Here is a 19,879-nt window from a genome sequence, read left to right as displayed (position 1 = left end):
TCAAACTCCTTTTGCAGAACTAACCCTTATCACTCGCTTCATTTCTTTGCCACCTCCTACCATATACGTTACGCCTGATGCTTCACAGTCTGCACCACCGTGTATTTAGCTCAGACCGGCCGCGTTCCTTCCCCAGACCTGCACATCAGCTCTGCGAAGATCAAACGCCTGTACCTGACCCCAGCTGAAGCTGGCCCAGTAAAATACACCACCTCATCCTCCTTGTCTCTCCCCCGGCCCAGCTCCCCCAGCCCCGCGGCCTGGCCCAGACACCCGCACCACTCCCGGCTCCCCCGCAGCCCCTCCCGAAGCGGCACCGCTGCTGCTACTACAGATCCTGTGGAAGCTGCAAAGCCACCACCCTCCGTGTGAACCGGGGAGGGCGCAGGGCACTGACGTCACGGCTGCCATGGCCGCGCCCGGCTGTGTCCCCACGTGGTAGAAGGCGACGGGCCCGCGCGGCGGAGAGCAGCAGGCGGTGACGGTGAGGGCCCGGCCGGTGGGGGTCGCGGGAGGCAGCTGCGCGAGGGTTAGGACACGGCCGGTGGCAGCCGCTCCTGCTCCGACCTGCCTGCGGCGTTCCGAGGGCGGGGAGAAGGGAGCGGGTGTTAGGGTGTCCGGCCTGGCGGGGAGAGCGGGGCGGGGGCCTCGAGGGAAGCCCGGCCCGGCCCGGCCCGGCCCGGCAGGCGGGTGTAAAGGGCAGTTCTGCCCCCTTCCCGGCGGCCGGGCTCGCGGACACTGTCGGGCTCGCGCCGCGAGGAGGCCGTTCGCTCTGCCCCTTACGCCGCCGCCGCCCCTCCCCCTTCTGGGTCTGCTCGCGTTCGGCTTCCGCTAAGGGGCCCGTCTCGTGCGCCCAGCCGCAGCCGCCGGGAGGGGAAGACCCATCGCTCGCGCTCAGGCGGGCCGCTAAGTTGCTGCTGGCCGGCGCCCCTGAGAAGCCACCCTATAAGTAGTGACTGCTCCCTGGCGGCAAACCAGCGCATGGGCCAGGCCTGGTTTTAAGAGGAGTCCTTGTGGCACGTTGGAAACTAACAAAGTTATTTGCCCATAAGCTTTTGAGGGCTAGAGCCCACTTCATCAGATGCATGGAGTGGAAAATACAGGAGCAGGTATAAATACAAGAAAAGATGTGATTTACTAGGCTCTAAGGTGCCACAAGGACTCCTTGCTTGTGCTGATACAGGCTAACACAGCTACCATCTTGAAACCTGTCCTGTTTTTGTCTGCAGCCAGTGTTTCCACCTGTACAGTGATGTGGCAGTGGATACAGTTAAAGGGGTACAACCCCATAGTGTGAACACATTTATATGGGTGCATCCACACCAGGGGCTGTGGCACTTCCTAAGATGATATAGTTTTGAGAATCACTGACTTTTGTACTGGTGACCCCTTTCACATTCCAAAGCCATTTTTCATCACCTCAGGGATCTAATCCCCATATAGCATAGTTGAATGTAGCATTTAACTGGTATACATTTTCTAATAATACAGTGCTGCAGAAGTTGCCCTCCAGGTCAAGAAGTTGAGGGTCAAACTTTCAAAACCAGCAGTAAAACTTAAGCACCTACACAAGGGGAAACTGCTCACATAAGTACTTATTTTGTAGTGTGCATGGGATAGTTTCTGAGGGTTGGTAAGGGAAGGAATCCTCCACAAATTATGCAGCTCCCATTTCAATAAGCAGATTCAGTTGCCCTGTGCTCAGAGTACCCCCCACCCATCTTGCTAAAGGAAAGGCAGCTCCTCAGAGGAACTGGAATGGAGGGGTACAGGATTCTCTCTTTAAAGTAGAGCACAGTGTCCTGTCCATTATGCTGTTTTAGTGAGATAATCGCTTTATCTCAAGAAGACATAAAAAATTCAAATGGTTAACTGTGGTCATATATGAGCCTACCGCAAATGAACAGCATTTTGGTAAAAAGGGATGTTATCTATGAAACAGCAGTAGAGGAACCCCAGTATCAGGCTATAGCCTACTTTCCATTTTGTGTGACTCTAAGAAGAGTTTTCAATACTAAATTCTAAAAATGTCCGATTAATAAAAAGAAGCACAATAGAAGCTGGTCTGAGAGTCTGGCATCCGGTCTTCGATATTGCTTAGGTATCTCATCCATTTTTCAACAGGAGGCTGACAATTTTAAACAGACCTGTCATTTCAAATGCAATTTAGGTAATTAAAATTCTTTTGTCAACTAGCTGTGTGAGGTTAGAGTTGCAAGTTTTTAAAACTGCAGGAAAAAAACAGTCCTAATCCAGCACCATGAAAGTCAGTCAATAACGCTACTAGGCTAGAATCCTGAGACAAACTGCAGTTATCTGCAACAGACAGCCTATCAGATTTACACAAATGCACTCCAGTGTTCATGAGTATGTTGACTTGACTTGTTTTGTTCTGGTGGCTTACAATGGTTTATTTTCCAATATTTTAGATAATCATGAAGACAAAAAAAGGAAATAAGTTTAAGACTTCCTTTAAATTGAAACAAAAGGGTATCAAAGTAGTAGGAACATGGAAACCCATAGAAATTGACCCAAATCTGTTTGCTGAAGAGCAGCTTGGAGATTTAGTGTGTTTTGAGGAGCTTACAGATTATAAATTGGTGAATTCTTCCAAAATTGGAAAAGAAAAAGGAAAGAAGAGAAAATCTGATAGTGTTTCTGAAGAAGGGGAAGAAGATTCTACCATCCAGGAAAAAAAGAGAAAGAAATACAAAGAGCTGGGAACCAAAGCAAGTAAAAATTATAAGCTTAAAGTGGAGCAAGATGTAATTGATCAAGAGGACAAGCCTAAAGACACCACCAAGTTGTTTGATTATGAGGAAGATGAATGTGAATCAGGAGGCTCCACAACCACTGAAAAAACCTTGAAGAAAAAGAAAAAGAAAAAAGTGAAAAAGAAAGTGTTTCCACCTGAGAGAGCTCCTCTACCAGCAAAGTCTTCTAAAAAGGTTAAAAATTGGACTACGGGAGTTCTGTCTGCCTCATCTGATCAAAAAGCAGACGTGTCTGCGTGGAAAGACCTCTTTGTTCCTAAACCGGTTCTGCAGGCCTTGAGCTATCTAGGATTTAATGCTCCAACTCCTATTCAAGCATTAGCCCTGCCTTCTGCAATCAGAGATAATATGGATGTTCTTGGTGCTGCAGAAACAGGTACAAATCCATGCTGTTAGCACATTGAATCTCCCATTCTCCCTTTTAAAACATGCAGTGTATTGTCATAATTGTAGTAACAGTGTGAAGAGCATATAAGCTTCAGCATATCCAGTGGGTGTGTTTACTATGCATAATTATGATGTAGAACAGATTAAATGTAGTGCATTTGTGTCACATACTATGCCTATTCACAAGTACTACATGCAAAGCTTTAAATCCTCCACTTCTTCCCCATCCATGCTTATCAACAAGTCTTATTTTGAATTATTCTTAAAGAGTAAGCCATAATTACACACCCATTTGATCCAATTGAAACCAGTGGGGTTGCAAAGGTGTAAACATAGTGAAAGCAGAATTTGTTCCTGAAGAACAACCTGTCTTTGCCATAGCAAAACAGCCAGTAGTACTTCCAGTCCAGTTATCCCACTCCGTTTTGACCTATATATATTCATATATATTGGATCTGGTGTATTGGGCATGGAGTAGGAATTTGCTTGCCTCTGAAGCATCTAGTATGCTAAGGTTGGGCCTCAGGGAAGAAAGGGATTGATGAGACACTGATCTGTTTCCCTTACAGGCAGCAGCATAAAGGGAACTAGTAGGGATTGGATAGCCAGGTATATCCACAGGGAGATCAGCTATGGGGAGTTCTGGGGCACAGAATTATCAGACACATAAATGAACATGACTTGTTAGAGAAGAGTCAACATGTCTTTTGTAAAGGGAAATCATGCTTCACCAGTCTACTAGGGTACTTTGAGGCAGTCAACAAGCATGTGGACAAGGGGGATCCAGTGGATATAGTGTACTTAGATTTTCAAAAAGCCTTTGACAAGGTCCCTCACCAAAGGCCGTTAAGCAAAATCAGCTGTCATGGGATAAGAGGGAAGGTCCACTCCAGGATCGGTAACTGGTTAAAAGATAGGAAACAAAGAGGAGGAATAAGTGGTCAGTTTTCAGAATGGAAAGAGGTAAATAGTGCTGTCCCCCACAGGTCTATACTGGGTCCAGTACTATTCAGCGTATTCATAAATGATCTGGAAAAAGGTGTAAACAGTGAGGTGGCAAAATTTGCAGATGATACAAAACTACTCAAGATAGTTAAATGCCAGGCAGACTGCAAAGAGCTACAAAAGGATCTCTCAAAACTGAGCAACAAAATGGCAGATGAAATTCAATGTTGATAAATGAAAAGTAATGCACTTTGGAAAACATAATCCCAATTATACATATAAAATGTTGGGGTCTAAATTAGCTGTTACCACTCAAGAAAGAAATCTTGGAATCATTGCTCCAAGTTTCAGGATAGTTCTCTGAAAACATCCACTCAGTGTGCAGTGGCAGTCAAAAAAGCTAATAGAATGTTGATAATCATTAGGAAAGGTATAGATAATAAGACAGAGAATATCTTATTACCTGTATAAAAATCCATGGTACGTCAACATCTTGAATACAGCATTTAAATGTGGTTACCCCATCTCAAAAAAGATATATTGGAATTGGAAAAGGTACAGAAAAAGAGCAACCAAAATTATTAGGGGTATAGAACAGCTTCCATATGAGCAGAGATTAAGAAGACTGGGACTTTTCAGCTTGGAAAAGAGGTGACTAAAGTGGGATATGATAGAGGTCTGTAAAATCATGACTGGTGTGAAGAAAGTAAATAAGGAAGTGTTATTTACTCCTCATAACACAGGAACTAGGGGTCACCAAATGAAATTAATAGACAGCAGGTTTAAAACAAATAAAAGGAAGTATTTCTTCACACAACACAGAGTCACAGTGGAACTCTTTGCCAGAGGATGTTGTGAAGGCCAAGATTATAACAGGGTTCAAAAAAAGGTTGTTTTAATGGGGTCACCAGGGCTGGCAGTAGACTCGCTGGGGCCCAGGGCAGAAAGTTGAAGCCAGAGCCCCACCATCCAGGGCTCAAGCAGACCAAGGGCTTCAGCTCTGAACGGTGGGGCTGAAGCCGAAGCCAAAGCCCAAGCAACTTAGCTTTCTGGGGCGCCCTGTGGCTTGGGGCCCCAGGCGGTTGCCCTGTTTGCTAGCTCTGGCCTTGATTCTAGATTCTAAAATCTAGAGTAACACAGAGAACTGGGGTCCTTTAATAATTTTTGTTGTCATAAGGGGGTTGCAGTCTCTAAACTACCACTCACCACTAGTAACCTATTACAGGAATATGATGCTAACCCACTAGGCCCCAGGATGTTTGCTTAGGAGAAAAGGGAAATTTACAAGGACCTAACTGTAAATTTCACTTTGCTGCTGACACATAGAAGGGGAGATGAATCACAAAAAGATATGAGAAAGACTGGCCACACAAAGCAGGAAAAGGAGGGGGGTAAATCAGACAGTGACTAGATAATATATATTAATTGAGTCCAGATGAACAGTTTTGTTTAATCACTTTGGTCCCTTAAAGAGATTCAGTGTTTGGCCAAAGCATCCCCTAGATGACCTTTACCTATCAGATACTATTAAGGTTTTCTGCCCTAGGCTATAAATGAATCTACAGTGGACCCCTGAAATTACATTTAATGGAGCACTTTTCCATCTTCCCTTTTTAGTTTGTGCTCTGTGTTAAGTCAAGTGATTGGTCTTTTTATTACAAAAAGTGAAATAAGGGTGACACTTAGTTTCTCAGTTAATAAGCAAAATCATGTAATGAAAAAATATAAATTAATCCTTTAAATAGCTTTCAGTTTGTCCTTGGCCTCATTTGCTATTCTCTTATTTGGAGAACATTGATCAGAGCAGTCAATTAGGGCATGGTATTCTCCTTTAGGATATACAGTTCTTTAAAAAGACCTGGGCTGCTATTGCAATTTTTTGAAACTACTTTCCTAGCAGATGTATATTTTGCCTGTCCATGTGGGGCTTGGAAAAATACCTGCTTCATCCAGAAAGTCTCTACTTGAGGTTACTATTACAGGCATTTAAAGCAAGGTGCTGTGGCTTGGCTTCTAATTTCATAGAATCAAAAATATGCACTTATACCATAGAAATAAGTAAGAGTAATTTTTTATTTACTTTAGTAACTGCAGTTGGCTGCTGCTTCTTTGCAAACAGTTGTAATGCTTGTGTTTCTGTCTTGTTGTTTGGTGTTTTTAGGAAGTGGGAAAACACTTGCATTTGCAATTCCAATGATCCACTCTGTGCTACAGTGGCAAGAATCAAAAAGCAGAAGTGACAATGCCACTGAAGAGCCTCTCTGTGATGATGAAGACAAACCAGGATGGGAAAGTGATAACGAAACAAACCCTAAGCACCTAAACCCTAAGCAGGATGAAGATAGTGGGGGTGATGATGATGTAGATGAATCTTGCCCAATAGGTTGTATGAAGGTGCTGGAAAATGTAGAATTTGATTTTGGTGCCAACAAACATGCTGCTGACTTGAATAAAAACAGGCCTCTTTTAGGGCTGGTGCTGACTCCCACAAGGGAACTAGCTGTACAAGTAAAACATCATATTGATGCCGTGGCCAAATTTACAGGTAGGAGAGACAGAGGCAAGAGAGCTGGGGTCTGTTCCTGCCTTTGCTGCTGACTGTGTGTGCCTCAGTTTCCTCTTCATAAAAAGGAGATTCTTCTTTTTCTTGGAAGGGGTGTTAGGAAGCTTAATGCATGAATGTTTGAAATGTGATTTGAGATTCTTGGATGGGGAGCACTGTAGAAGTGCAAAGTTACCATTAATATGTTGCCTAAAACTGTGCACTATAACTTCCACCTACAAATGTTTACTATTACTGTTGACTTAGAAATACAAAATCTGCACTAAAATCAGTGGTCACATGGCCACAGATACCCAAGTATCACTTTCTGATGATGTGGGTTAAATATATCAACTTGGAAATTACATAGATTTTTTTAAGGCCTGAAGGAACCATTAGATCTAGTTTGACTCCTGTATAACACATACTGTAGATTTTCACCCAGTTAACCCCCGCTTTGAGCCCAATAATTTGTTTGACTAAAGCATATTATAAACCTTCTTCAAGAATACATGCAGCATGGAGTCTTGTTTTTTTTTTAAATGTTCCTTTGGCCTCTTATACCTCTTGCTGTGTAACTGAAAGGAAGGCTAATTTTAACTCTTACCCTTAAAATACCACATTGATTTGTAGAAGTACAGTTCTGTTAAAAGCTAATGCAGCTTTGCACCCCAGTGAGAGACAGTTGCTATGCAGTCAAAGTAGACTGTGGGTTTTTAACAACCACTGTGTGCTGCCACTGCAACAGCATTTGGAGGCAGGAAGGAAAATCCCTCCCAGAGTTGTCCTTCCCTGTCACCCTAAACTGACTTTGAGTAAATCTTCATATGCTTAGTCTGGCCACTTTTAGTTGTCAACAACCTCCACTGGCTGGTTGCTAAAATGGGCAGTTCGTAATCAAAGTGCGAGACATGCCTTCCTCAACTTTATTCATTGTGTGCAGACCTCCTGACAGTGTAAGGAACTGCTTACCCATTAGACGCATTAAAATAGTATCTAATTCTGAGTGGAAGAACGTCAAAGCTTAGACCCTGAGGAAGAGTGGTGGGTTGCCTTCCTACGTGGGCATTCGGAACCTGAAGAAAACATGCATTAACTATCTAGTATATAAATAATCATTCCTGCTGTTTGAAGGCAAGTGCAATTCAAGAGGTATCGTTTTACTTTTGGCCTCTTTCTATAACCAGCATGTAACTGTAATGCTGACCATATGCTTTATGTTGTACAGAGAAGAGGAAGAGACAGTTCCTGGCCAAATGAACTTACTGTCTAGATAAAGACTTAAATGATTTCCCAAAGCTGCAGTATAGTATGGAATATATCCATTTTCCTTCCTAAGATGTGGAGAATATTTTCCAGTGGGAAGTAACTGAAGTAAACTAATCCTTCATGGTCTTTACATCATGCGATCTTGTATGTTCTAGGCATTAAAACTGCAATTCTGGTTGGTGGAATGGCTGCTCAGAAACAGGAACGAGTATTGAATCAGAAGCCAGAAATTGTAATTGCAACCCCAGGTCGTCTATGGGAGCTAATTAAAGAGAAACACTCACATCTCTCAAATCTCCGGCAGCTCAGGTGAAGGTGGCTTTTAGTCTAACTACTCAGAATTAATATCCTTGGGAAAGAATGTCTAGTATCACCGAACATGCTTAATTACTTGCTGATTAACTAATGTTGACTGTGCAGGAGCACTTATGTCTTTGCTAGAAGATCTCATTAAAGTTTATATTCGTTACATTGAGAATGGGGATGTCAACTACATTACCAAAACTAATTGTTCCCTTTGAACCTCTTTCAGAGAGGAACAGAAACGACTGCTGTAATTACCCATGCACACCCTCCTTTATGTTTTACATGGGGAAAGGCAAGAAAGGTTCTTTTGAAGTGTATCAGATTTCTATTTATCTAAGGTGTGTTGTGAGCAAGACACGAGAAGTCAATCTTCCGCTCTACTCTGCGTTGGTTAGGCATCAACTGGAATATTGTGTCCAGTTCTGGGCACCACATTTCAAGAAGGATGTGGAGAAATTGGAGAGGGTACAGAGAAGAGCAACAAGAATGATTAAAGGTCTAGAGAACATGACCTGCGAAGGAAGGCTGAAAGAATTGGGTTTGTTGAGTTTGGAAAAGAGAAGATTGAGAGGGGACATGATAGCAGTTTTCATGTATCTAAAAGAGTGTCATAAGGAGGAGGGAGAAAACTTGTTCACCTTAGCCTCTAATGATAGAACAAGAAGCAATGGGCTTAAACTGCAGCAAGGGAGATTTAGGTTGGACATTAGGAAAAAGTTCCTAACTGTCAGGGTAGTTAAACACTGGAATAAATTGCCTAGGGAGGTTGTGGAATCTCCATCTCTGGAGATATTTAAGAGTAGGTTAGATAAATGTCTATCAGGGATGGTCTAGACAGTATTTGGTCCTGCCATGAGGGCAAGGGACTGGACTCGATGACCTCTCGAGGTCCCTTCCAACCCTAGAATCTATGAATAAAGTAACCACTGTGCTTCTATTACTGTGCCTGTCTTGTGTCCTACAGGTGCCTTGTGATTGATGAAGCAGACCGAATGGTTGAAAGGGGACATTTCTTAGAACTCTCTCAGTTGCTGGAAATGTTAAACGATTCACAATATAATCCTCGACGTCAGACTTTCGTGTTTTCTGCCACGCTGACTTTGGTCCACCAGGCTCCCACAAGAGTTTTACAAAAGAAATATGCTAAAAAAATAGACCAAAAGACCAAACTGGAAATGCTCATGGAAAAAGTGGGGATAAGGGGCAAACCTAAAGTGATAGACTTAACAAGAAAAGAGACCACTGTAGAGACTCTGACAGAAACCAGGATCCACTGTGACATGGATGACAAAGACTATTACCTCTATTATTTTTTGCTTCAGTACCCAGGAAGAACCATGGTCTTTGCAAACAGTATAGACTGCATAAAACGCCTGAGTGCGCTCCTCACAATCCTGGATTGTAACCCCCTGCCTCTGCATGCAAACATGCACCAGAAGCAAAGGTTAAAAAACCTGGAAAGGTTTGCTGAGCGAGAGAAGTAAGTTGATTGATCTGTTGTGGGAAAACTGCGTGAAAAGGAAAAACGGTTGACTACGGGAAGAGAATGGGGCGGGGGCGGGGGGGAGGGATGACAAATGGTTCAGGGGATTGGCTGTAGGACACAGCTCTTGACAACTTCTAGGTCACCAGTTCAAATCTAATCCAGGCTGGTAATAACGGAAAATTGTTACCATCTGCTGGCTGTTCAGTGGCTTTTGTGATATGATGTGGTGGTCTCAGTTCATCTTGTGGTGCATAAGGGTCCATAACAACAAAATGCCTACACAGCTGGAATTGATTGGCACCCTGATTGACCAGCTCAGGCAGCAAAGTCAAAGATTAAATCACACATGAAGACAATGAGGCAGGAGCTGTGCGGGGAAGCTCACATTGCTATTGCCCAGACTGACCTATTCTGTGCACAAGTTGATGGCCTCTGTCTCCGGGGTTTGTAACTGAGCACCTTTTGCTAGTACAAAATTCGTGTGTGTGTGTGTGTGTGTGTGTGTGTGTGTGTGTGTTTTTAATGAAACTTTTGATAAAACATCCCTTCTGCAGAACATCCTATCAATCCTATCCTTGGTTTATGACAGACCGAGCAGAGTTTCATAGATTGTTAAAGCCAAAAGGGACCATTAGATCATCTAGTCCAGGGGTAGGCAACCTATGGCACATGTGCCAAAGGCGGCAGGCGAGTTGATTTTCAGTGGCACTCACTGCCTGGCCACCGGTCCAGGGGGCTCTGCATTTTAATTTAATTTTAACTGAAGTTTCTTAAACATTTTAAAAACCTTACTTACTTTACATACAACACTAGTTTAGTTATATATTATAGACTTATAGAAAGACACCTTCTAAAAACATTAACATGTATTTCTGGCACGCAAAACCTTAAATCAGAGTGAATAAATGAAGACTCAGCACACCACTTCTAAAAGGTTGCCGACCCTGATCTAGTCTCACCTGTATAGCAATGGTTAAGGAATTTCACCCAGCTGCCCCCCTGTATTGAGCCCTATAACTATAAGCTATGCAATGCATTGTCATAAACCAGCTTTTGTTAAAATCTTAGCCGGTTCCTACTGAGAATGCTTGTGAATGATTTTTCAGCTGCCTGCAGCGTTAAAAACAAAAACAAAACACAGTTATCATCAATCCTTACAGAGGCCCTAGCTGTTGTTATGGATTATTTACATGTGAAATAGTTTGCTTGAAAATGCATCTGTTTGACATAATTGCATGAAAAAATCTAGTGGTCAGAATACAAAATATTGTATTTTCCCCCCACCCTCTTATAGTTCAGAACTGGCTAAATGCAGTTTCCTCAAATGCAGTTCAGTATAAGAATTTTCAGTCCAAAAGGAATTACGTTCAGAAAATTCAGTGTGTTTGAACACAGAGATCTATAACGGAGGAATAGTTTTGCAACCTGCATTGCAGTGTTCATACCAGCAAAAGCTGTCATAGCCGTATCATATACCTTTTCTAAAGGATCAGCATTATTAGTAGTAAAATCATATTAAATTAATGAGACATTTAAATCTAGACTGGACAAAGCACTGCAAAACATTTCCTAGGGGGAGCAGACTTGCACTGCCAGGAAGTTGGATTAGATGATCAAATAGGTCTTTTCACATTGACTTCAGTGAAATAGGAAGAGCATAAAAGAATAGCAAGGCACAGTTTTGCTAGGATTGAAGTTAATGACAGCTTTGCCATTGACCTCACTGGGAGTAGTATCTGGTCCACAGTAACAATGACATTATTTCTTTTCCTTTCAGTATTTCACATTTCAAGATTGCCCTAGATCAGGTGTTTAGGTGTCTATTTCTTGACTTCCAAATAGATGACATATTCCTAGCAGATGTTATAAAATGAGCATGCTCTTCAAATTCTTTTGGAAAAGTTCTGGGTCACTCACACTGCGTGTTTACTGGCATCTGGTTTATATTACAGGTTTATGTTTAATGAATAGCATGTATCCCCACTTTCTCTGTTTCAGCTGTGTCCTTTTGACAACAGATGTTGCAGCTCGTGGTCTGGATATTCCTAACGTGCAGCATGTCATCCATTACCAGGTTAGAAAAATCTTTTGAAGCTTCTATTGCCTGCTTTTGAACCAAGGTCTCATTGATCTAAAACCTGGCTACAATATAAAACAGTGCTTCTCAGTCCCTAGTAAAGAAGTATAGAAATTAAGGCTCAAGTATTTAATGCTTCTATAGCCTTCTGCATCCAAGGATCTCAAAATGCTTTACAAAGATAAATTATGCCCATTTCTAGAGTGACCATCAGTAAGGTCAGGGTGCAATTCACAGACAGTTTTGTGTACAAGAAGTTCTTCTCGCTTTTCCATTTACACTCTGACCGTAGGCATCAGGGTCCCACTCCAGAGGAGTCAGATGAACCCACCTCATAACATGTCTGAGGTTGGGTAACATTTTTCCTTGCTTTGTGCATAGAGAAACAGGCTCAGGGAATGAGAGTGATTCACCAAAAGTCGCATAAGCCATCAGTGGCAGAGCTGGGTCTAGAACATGTCCCTGGAATCCCACCTCTGTGCCTTAATCACTTCCTTTCTTTGCTACCAACAAAGTTCATGTTATGAAAGCAATTTATCAGACACCTGCTTGTCATCCCTGGATCTGAGTGTTGCAAGCATTTCCTTATATTTCATATACACTCTTTTTGATTTATGTAAGCCCTTTAACCATCAGATTTTTGCAGGTTCCACGCACTTCTGAGATTTATGTGCACAGAAGCGGCAGAACAGCTCGAGCTGCCAACGAAGGCCTTAGCTTGCTGTTGATCGGCCCTGATGATATGATAAATTTTAGGAAGATTTATAAGACATTGGAGAAAAATGAAGAGCTTCCATTCTTCCCAGTTGAAACAAAATGCATGTTTGCTATCAAGGTAAAAAAAGATTATCAATACAAGTGATTGCTCATTATGTTTAATGAAACACCCTTCACATTTTATTAAGATTACAGAGCAGGGCTTTGGAGCTGTGCTCCAGCTCTGCTCCAGCTCCAGGAAAAAACCTGCAGCACCACTGCTCCAGAGCTGTTCCAGCTCTGGGCTCCACTCCAAAGCCCTGTTACAGAGTAAGTCTGAGCTTCAAAAGGTGAGTTGAAACCAAAATTAATCAACTTTCATCTTCAATAGCAATGTGCTGAATGCTTCTGTTAGCTAAGGAAGGCATCCTAATGCTAAGGAAGGCATTCAACACACAAACAGTTTTTTTTTAAAATGTTCATCGTTTAATAATTCTTTGTAATTATGTATAATTTCTCATATATAGATCCTGAAATGTTTTACAGAGGTGAGCCTGTATCATTATCCCTTTTTTATGGATGGGGAAACTGAGGCAGCAGTAAATTAAGTGATTTATTCAAAATCCCACAGTGAGTTAGTAGCAGAATAGGAAATGGAACTTGGGCTTCCTGTATCCCAGTACTGTGGTCAGTCTGCTAGACCACATCTATCCCTTTTAGGTCTCGCAACATCCAGCCCTTCCACATCTGAGGTCATCCTCTGCTGTGATATCCCAGTACAGACCGGCTGGCAAATGTTACATCTATCACTGAACCCTGCTAGAGACAGATAAATGACATTTTTGAGCAGTTGTTTGTGTTACACAAAACTTTTGTTGTTGTTCAGTATCTTGAAGGGTGGAATAATAAATAATGGCAAGGTTTTGCAAAGTAATAATAATAAAAAAAAGTCTTTCACCACATCTTTTGTCCCTAAGCATTGGTGGTTTCATACTCCATCAGGATTCTCTAATAGCTGTGATGGTACAAGAATAATGCTTGTCTGTCATATTGGCGTGACAGTTGCCCAGCCGTGGAGGGGCTGAACTTTGTACAACCCAAAAGAATGGGAGAAAAAGAAGCCATTTTCAGTTAATGTGGTAATGCCCCTCCTATCCAGATACCAGGATAGGAGGGGCATTCACCACATTAACTGAAAATTAATATACACAACTAGAGCTAGGCACATGGGCCAGCCCAACAGCTAGAGTAGTACTTCTCTCATGAGAGACCCAGGAATTTCCACATATTACAGGCTACCTGCAGGTTAGGTTGTTAGATGCAGCCTTTTTAAGAAAGGAAGGAGAAAGCAGAATTGTTTCTCTGGGCCTTTTCTCCTTTAAAAAATGTCCAGAAAAACTCAGTTCTCTCAAAAGCTCTCTGATTACTAGTAAGGCAAAACCATTCTTGTCTCAAGAGTTTTTCTTTGGTGTGTTGTTTCTGAAATGAGTTTGCTGCTTCTTTTCTTTCCAGAGTAATACTTAGCACTTATATAGTGCTTCACAATCTGTAACCTACAGACTGCTGGGTGGTAGGTATATCCACCATCTCTGTCTCCTCCACTCTTCCTCTTCTTTACTTGCATGGAATGTTTTTACTCATAAGCGCCAGTAGGCTTGAGTTGGAGTGTGTGCTATATTTCAAGCAATCATGGCCTCATCTATTGTGCCTAACCTACCTCTCACTATTGAGCAGGATTGTTCTCATGATCATGTATTTAAAGTGACATGTTATGAGGTGAAAGCCACTGATGTTGATTATCAAAATGAGTGTTTAAATGCTTGTTAAATTATGAAAGTGGAGGCCAGCAGGAACTCTGTGTAGTTCGGGAGAGTTGCTCATCCCATATTAAATGTTATTCTGGTCCTGGTAACACAGCTGGGACTGCCTGTGTTGGTTCTCATCATCTCTCCCATCGATATCTTCCACCTTTGACTTGAGATGGCTTCCCTTGAATTTCTTATCTACAAGGGAGGCACTATAACCTACTGGATAGGGCACTGGACTGGGACTCAGGATACCAGGGTTCAATCCTCAGATCTGTTATTGGCCTGCTGGGTGATCTTGGGCATGTCATTTACCTCCCTGTGCCTCAGTTTCCCCATCTGTAAAATTGAGATAATGATACTGACCTCCTTTGGAAAAGCATTGGAATCTAAAGATGAAAAAGAGCTAGGTACTGTCCGAATTTTATAAGCAATCCTAAAACTCTGAGCACAACAGAGACTTGATAGGACCCTAGCAAGCCACTTATGATAGAGGGACAAGTAGAGGACTCAAGCAGTTGTATGGAAATGTTAAAAAGCTATTTAAAGGTTCCTGTAATGAGCTGAGGACAAATGGTTGATTGCAGTTAATTAATGATTTCAAGCTTAATTTTGTTTCTGTGACTTCATAAGTGTTCTAGCCCCTGGTCATCCAGCGGTGCTGTTTGATGCTGAGATACTGTAGCATCTTGCTATTCAATATAGTTGGAATAGTTCAGTCAGCATGTCCTGCACGCTGTACCATCTTTTGTGCAATCACAACTGTCTGCAAGCTGGTGAGGGAATCTTATTGTTCTGTTACATTTTATTCAATAACAGCAACAATTTTCCATCTATTCTTAGTTATGTAAGTTAATTGTAATATGTAATACCTGAGTTGGGAATTAATGGCAAATGCACTTCTGATTTGTTCCTAACTTCTGAAGTGTCCCTGTATTCATGGCCCCACCACTCCCTAAGATAGACTAGGAGTTAGTGTTCATTTGTGCATTACTTGAGAATTATGATTTTTGTTACCACAGTGCCTAGGAGTCTGAGTCATCTATCAGGCCCTCATTGTTCTAGACATCATACAACCACCACCACATCTGTGACAGTAAATCACTTGTTGGAGACAAAGCCTGTTTCACGTATTTCTCTGCTTGTTTTTGTCCTTGCCTTTGCAAGATTAGCACACTAACTGTGTTCCAACACATGCTGTCGAGTGCCGATTCTACAGCCATCCCACATTCCTCTCTGACGTACTGCTGTGCTTTTGTTGCAGGAGCGGGTGAATTTAGCAAGGCAGATTGAAAAGGTGGAATATTACAACAGCCGGGCAAAGCAGCACAACTCTTGGTTCCAGCAAGCTGCAGAGGCTCTTGAAATTGATCTTGATGATGATGTCCTCATAGGCAAGTAGAACCGCTTGCAAGTATCCTTGGCTTACTGCCTCTCCCCCATCTCCCAAAGATACAACTCTCTGTCTAGCATATGTCCAACCATACTAGAAGAAATCTCTCAACCCTGAGGGGGGCAAAGGGGAGAGAGTGGGATGATACCACTTAGAACTGTATGAACACTAATTCTCACAGCACCTCTGTAAGGTGGGTAGATTGGGTGAATGACTATTTCACAGATGGGAAGCTGAGGTAGAGAGATGTGATACTTCTGACACATTACTGACAGGATCTGGGCTAAGGAGTCAGGAGCTCCTGCCAGCCAGCTTAGCCTAATTGAACATGCTGTCCCAGCAGGTGCTGCAGGAGTTTCATCTGTTCTATGACAGTGTGATGGCTTCTGTGACCCTGTACCCCCCATGACTGTGTAGAATCTATTTCCTGCTCTTTCCTGTAATCAAGCAGCAGCATACAACTCTCCCTGTATATTGTATACAAGAGCACACCAGGATGTGCCTGCATGTGGTGTGAATGGAGTGACCGGGGGCAAAGGCAGAATGTCTAGTCGAACCACTAAGAAGTGTAGTTATTCTGCTATAATTAAGCTTAGTTAAAAATTGTGAGGTGTTTTTTTTTTTGGACATAAAATTGGGTTTCCACAGAGAAAAAAATCATGGAAAGTGCCTGCTTGCTGTGAAGAACACCACTTCATCAGAAAACTCAAACACACAGAAAGCTTAATGGCTTTTGACTGAAAATTTTCCATTTTTTTGATGGAAAGTTGAAATTTTCAGCAGGAAAAATCCCATTTTGCCACCAGCTCTATTCACACAACCTTAAATGCATATGTCTATTCTTGGATTTAATTAAAAAATCCCCATGTGGTGGTGGTGGTTGACTTCTCCCCAGTCAATATGATGCACTGTCAGCAGAATATCTTGGGCTTAAACGGATATGTAGTGACATTCATGCGACTAGCTAAATTTCTTAATTTTGTAATATGTTCATTTATTTAAATGGAGGGTTTCCCCTGTCCTCTAAAGCATGGATAGACATGACTAGTTACTTCCATACTGTTGTGTGAATGAACACGAAGCAGCCCTGTGTCCAGCCCATTTAGGATGTCTTAGATAGTTAGTGCCCTACTGTATGTTTTGACTATCTGAAAACATTGAGGCTTGAACTAGGTTTCAAAATGCCATGTCTACCCGAAGTAGCTCGTGACTTTCTAGTTAAGCATTTTGTAATCATCATCCTGACTTGTGGTAGTCAAGCATTTTAAAGTGTGAGCATTCCCTAGTGTTTCTTCCAGAGCTTGCACTAGATAAATTAACCTTGATCCCTTTTCTTAAATGAATTGCCATTTTTCCTCTGTAGACTAGATCATTTCCCTTCTTATTAAATGGAAAGTCTGCTTAGTTAAATTTTACTACATTGATAGTCTCTAATTCAGGCCACTCACTGAATTATTCATCTAGGATCCTTAGGTGATAGGCCTTCCTTACTGTAGTATTTGAGCACCTCATAATCTTTAATGTATTTCTGCCACAACATCCCTCAGATGTGGGATGGGGATGATAGGGAAGTGCTATGGGGCACATGGTAATTAAGTGACTTGCCTAAGGTCCAATAGGAAGTCTGTGGCAGAGCTGGGAACTGGACCCAGCTCTCTCACGTCCTGGGCTAGCATCTTAACCACTTGGACCATCCTTCCTCCCATTATTTTGTTCATAGTTGGGCAGCCAATTGAAACTTAACCAGAATGCTGATTAGGAGTAGATAAAACAATTCAGAAGTCGAGGTTCTCTCCTCAGTGTCATTGGCTTGCTGGCACCCAAAATAGAGAGGAGGTGCGATAGTCCCCAAGCACAAATCCATGGAAAGCAGCATGCAAGTGGGGTGGTTAAGAGCCCTAAAACGGGGGGAGATTTGGATCTTTACGGCTGCTATGTTTAGAAATACAAAAGAATGTTTAAATGTCATAATAAAAAGCCCTTATTCTGTCTTTGGTTCCTCCCCCAAGGAGGACGATCAAATGAGCAAGAAGAGAGTCAGAAGCAAAAGATGCTGAAGGGAATGAAAAAACAGCTGAAACATTTGCTATCTCAATCAGTATTTAAAGTCCTTCTGAAGACCAAATATCCAACACAATCTGGAAAACTGCCACTGCCTCATTCACCGGTGAGCAATTCAGAATCAGCTCTGAGCACTGTATCAAAACAGCAAGCAAAGAGGAGGAGGAAGAAAAAGAAGTTAATTACAGATGAATTAGATAAATGATCGGTAGCATCATGGGATGTGGGAGAGAAGAGGGGCCATTTTTTCCTTAGAACTGGATTACATTAATGAGTGACTGCTTATACAATGATGCAGAACAAAACACCTAGTACCATGTGGGTGGACATTCTAGACAAACAGCTCCTACACAGTGTTGATTGTACTGGCAGGCTCTGGAAAATTAAGATGAATGGCATTGGTTACATGAGAACTGTAGCTAGTTAATGTCTTGACTGTCAAACCCTGTTTGGTGTATTCTTATTAACCTTTTCCTTTTAGCATCTGTTGAAAGATCAGCTTCGTAAGAAGTTTAACTCAGTCTTTACTTTCTTCATGAACAAAGTTATTGGGCTAAATTCATCCCAGGTATAACACCATTGACTTCAATGAATTTGGACTTTTACATTTTAAAAGAGCAGGGAGAGACTAAGGAGGGTTCTTGCTCTACCTTTGCTAAAATAGACCTGCTGTGAAGTTTGACCTTTGCAAGTGCCACTACAATGAAATAAGAAAAAAAACATATATATAGCCATGTTGTCCATAAACCAGCAGCTCTAGTTAACAGAATTAATCCCAGATTTCCATCTCCTTGGAGCTTTTCTATGGAGATTTAATTTCTCAGTTCCCTCTGCTGGGTGTAATTTCACTAGTCTCTGTTGATGTGCTCTATATAATGTGCTACTGAGTTGGAATGGAAGTGCGCTGGAACCAGTCTTGTAAGAATTCTAATCCAGATCTAGCTTTCTTAGGAAAAATCTTTGCTACTCATGATTTGTTTATTTGGTGTTCGATCAGCTTGAAGATGTGTCAGTATCTGACCCTTTTTTGTGAAAACGAGAGCATTTCATGGAACAAATGGGCACTGAAGTACACATCAATAAAACAAACTGCTTTCAAATAACATTTTAACTTGATTATTGGAAATAATTGTTAAATATTAAGATCCTACATCACAAAGTGGTCTTCAATTAAATTACAGAATCCAAGAGCAGTTAACAGTAATGCAGAGTTAAGATTGCTTGGTGGTATGTCTCTCCCTTGCAGAATACAGCTGAGCAAAACCTCAAGCTTCTGACAACCAGGAAATGCCCAATCAACCTTAGCTCTGCCCTCTCCAGCAATGCCTTCTTAACACACACACCTTTACTCTGCCAACCCCCCTGCTTGCTGAAACGTACAAGCTCTTCTCCTTTTACAATCTATTCATTCTGACCTGCAGGATTCGATCGAATACTATTAAAGGACAAAAACAAAAAGAGACAGTTTAATCCTGCTTGAGGAACATTCATTGCTTCAGCAGTGGGATGGTCTCATGTCCTTTGGAGTAAAAGGAGGATGGGTGAGAAACCAGAGGGGGTCCGTGTGATTTGGAGAAGAGATGTATCTTCAAAACTCACTTTCTAGTATCTACAAGTGAGAGGTTGGTACTGTGGGAGAGAGTTTGTCAAGTGGAATTCTGAAGAGAAAAGTCAATCACTGCTGCTTGTGCCATTGTGTCTTATCAGCATGATTTTGATCACATCCTCCCCTCACTGAAAGAAAGGGAGAGCTGCAGCTTCTGTGCTTCCCTAAGGGACTTTACAGGAGGCAGGTTGTACTTAAGTTCCAGCAGTAAGAATCAAGGGCAGATCCTGGTGCTAGATGTACCAGCTTCCTTCCTCTCAGAAAATCTTTGAGCTTAAGACAGTTCTTGCACATAACAGTACTGTGGGGAGCACTAGCTAACTTATTGGGGGGTGGGGGAGGAAGTAATATAATGCCTCCTGTGCCAACTTTGAATAGTTTACAGGAGAGAGAGAGAGAGAGAGAGAGAAGTGGTGTGTCAGACACTGGCTGAGCCAGGCCACCTCCAATTTCGGCTCTTTGCAGAGCAGCAGCTGCTCTTCATGGCAGAGTGAGGGACATACACCACAGGGGTTCCAATTAGGGAATGATC

The 19,879-nt window shown here is 42.1% G+C and overlaps 1 protein-coding gene across 1 annotated transcript; it reads left to right on the top strand.

Moving 5' to 3' along the window:
* Positions 1 to 359: 359 nt before the first annotated feature.
* Positions 360 to 18,841, top strand: DDX24 (DEAD-box helicase 24). Its single transcript, XM_032772592.2, has 9 exons — positions 360 to 484; positions 2,430 to 3,150; positions 6,268 to 6,651; positions 8,073 to 8,226; positions 9,188 to 9,703; positions 11,708 to 11,783; positions 12,433 to 12,621; positions 15,552 to 15,681; positions 17,690 to 18,841. Exons 2-9 carry the CDS (start codon positions 2,436 to 2,438, stop codon positions 17,944 to 17,946), a joined length of 2,421 nt encoding a protein of 806 aa, XP_032628483.1. The 5' UTR covers positions 360 to 484; positions 2,430 to 2,435; the 3' UTR covers positions 17,947 to 18,841.
* Positions 18,842 to 19,879: the final 1,038 nt, after the last annotated feature.

Source organism: Chelonoidis abingdonii, chromosome 4 (genome assembly GCF_003597395.2).
Source record: "Chelonoidis abingdonii isolate Lonesome George chromosome 4, CheloAbing_2.0, whole genome shotgun sequence".
Taxonomy (NCBI): Eukaryota; Metazoa; Chordata; order Testudines; family Testudinidae; genus Chelonoidis; species Chelonoidis abingdonii.
This window is presented reverse-complemented; position numbering and strand designations above follow the sequence as displayed.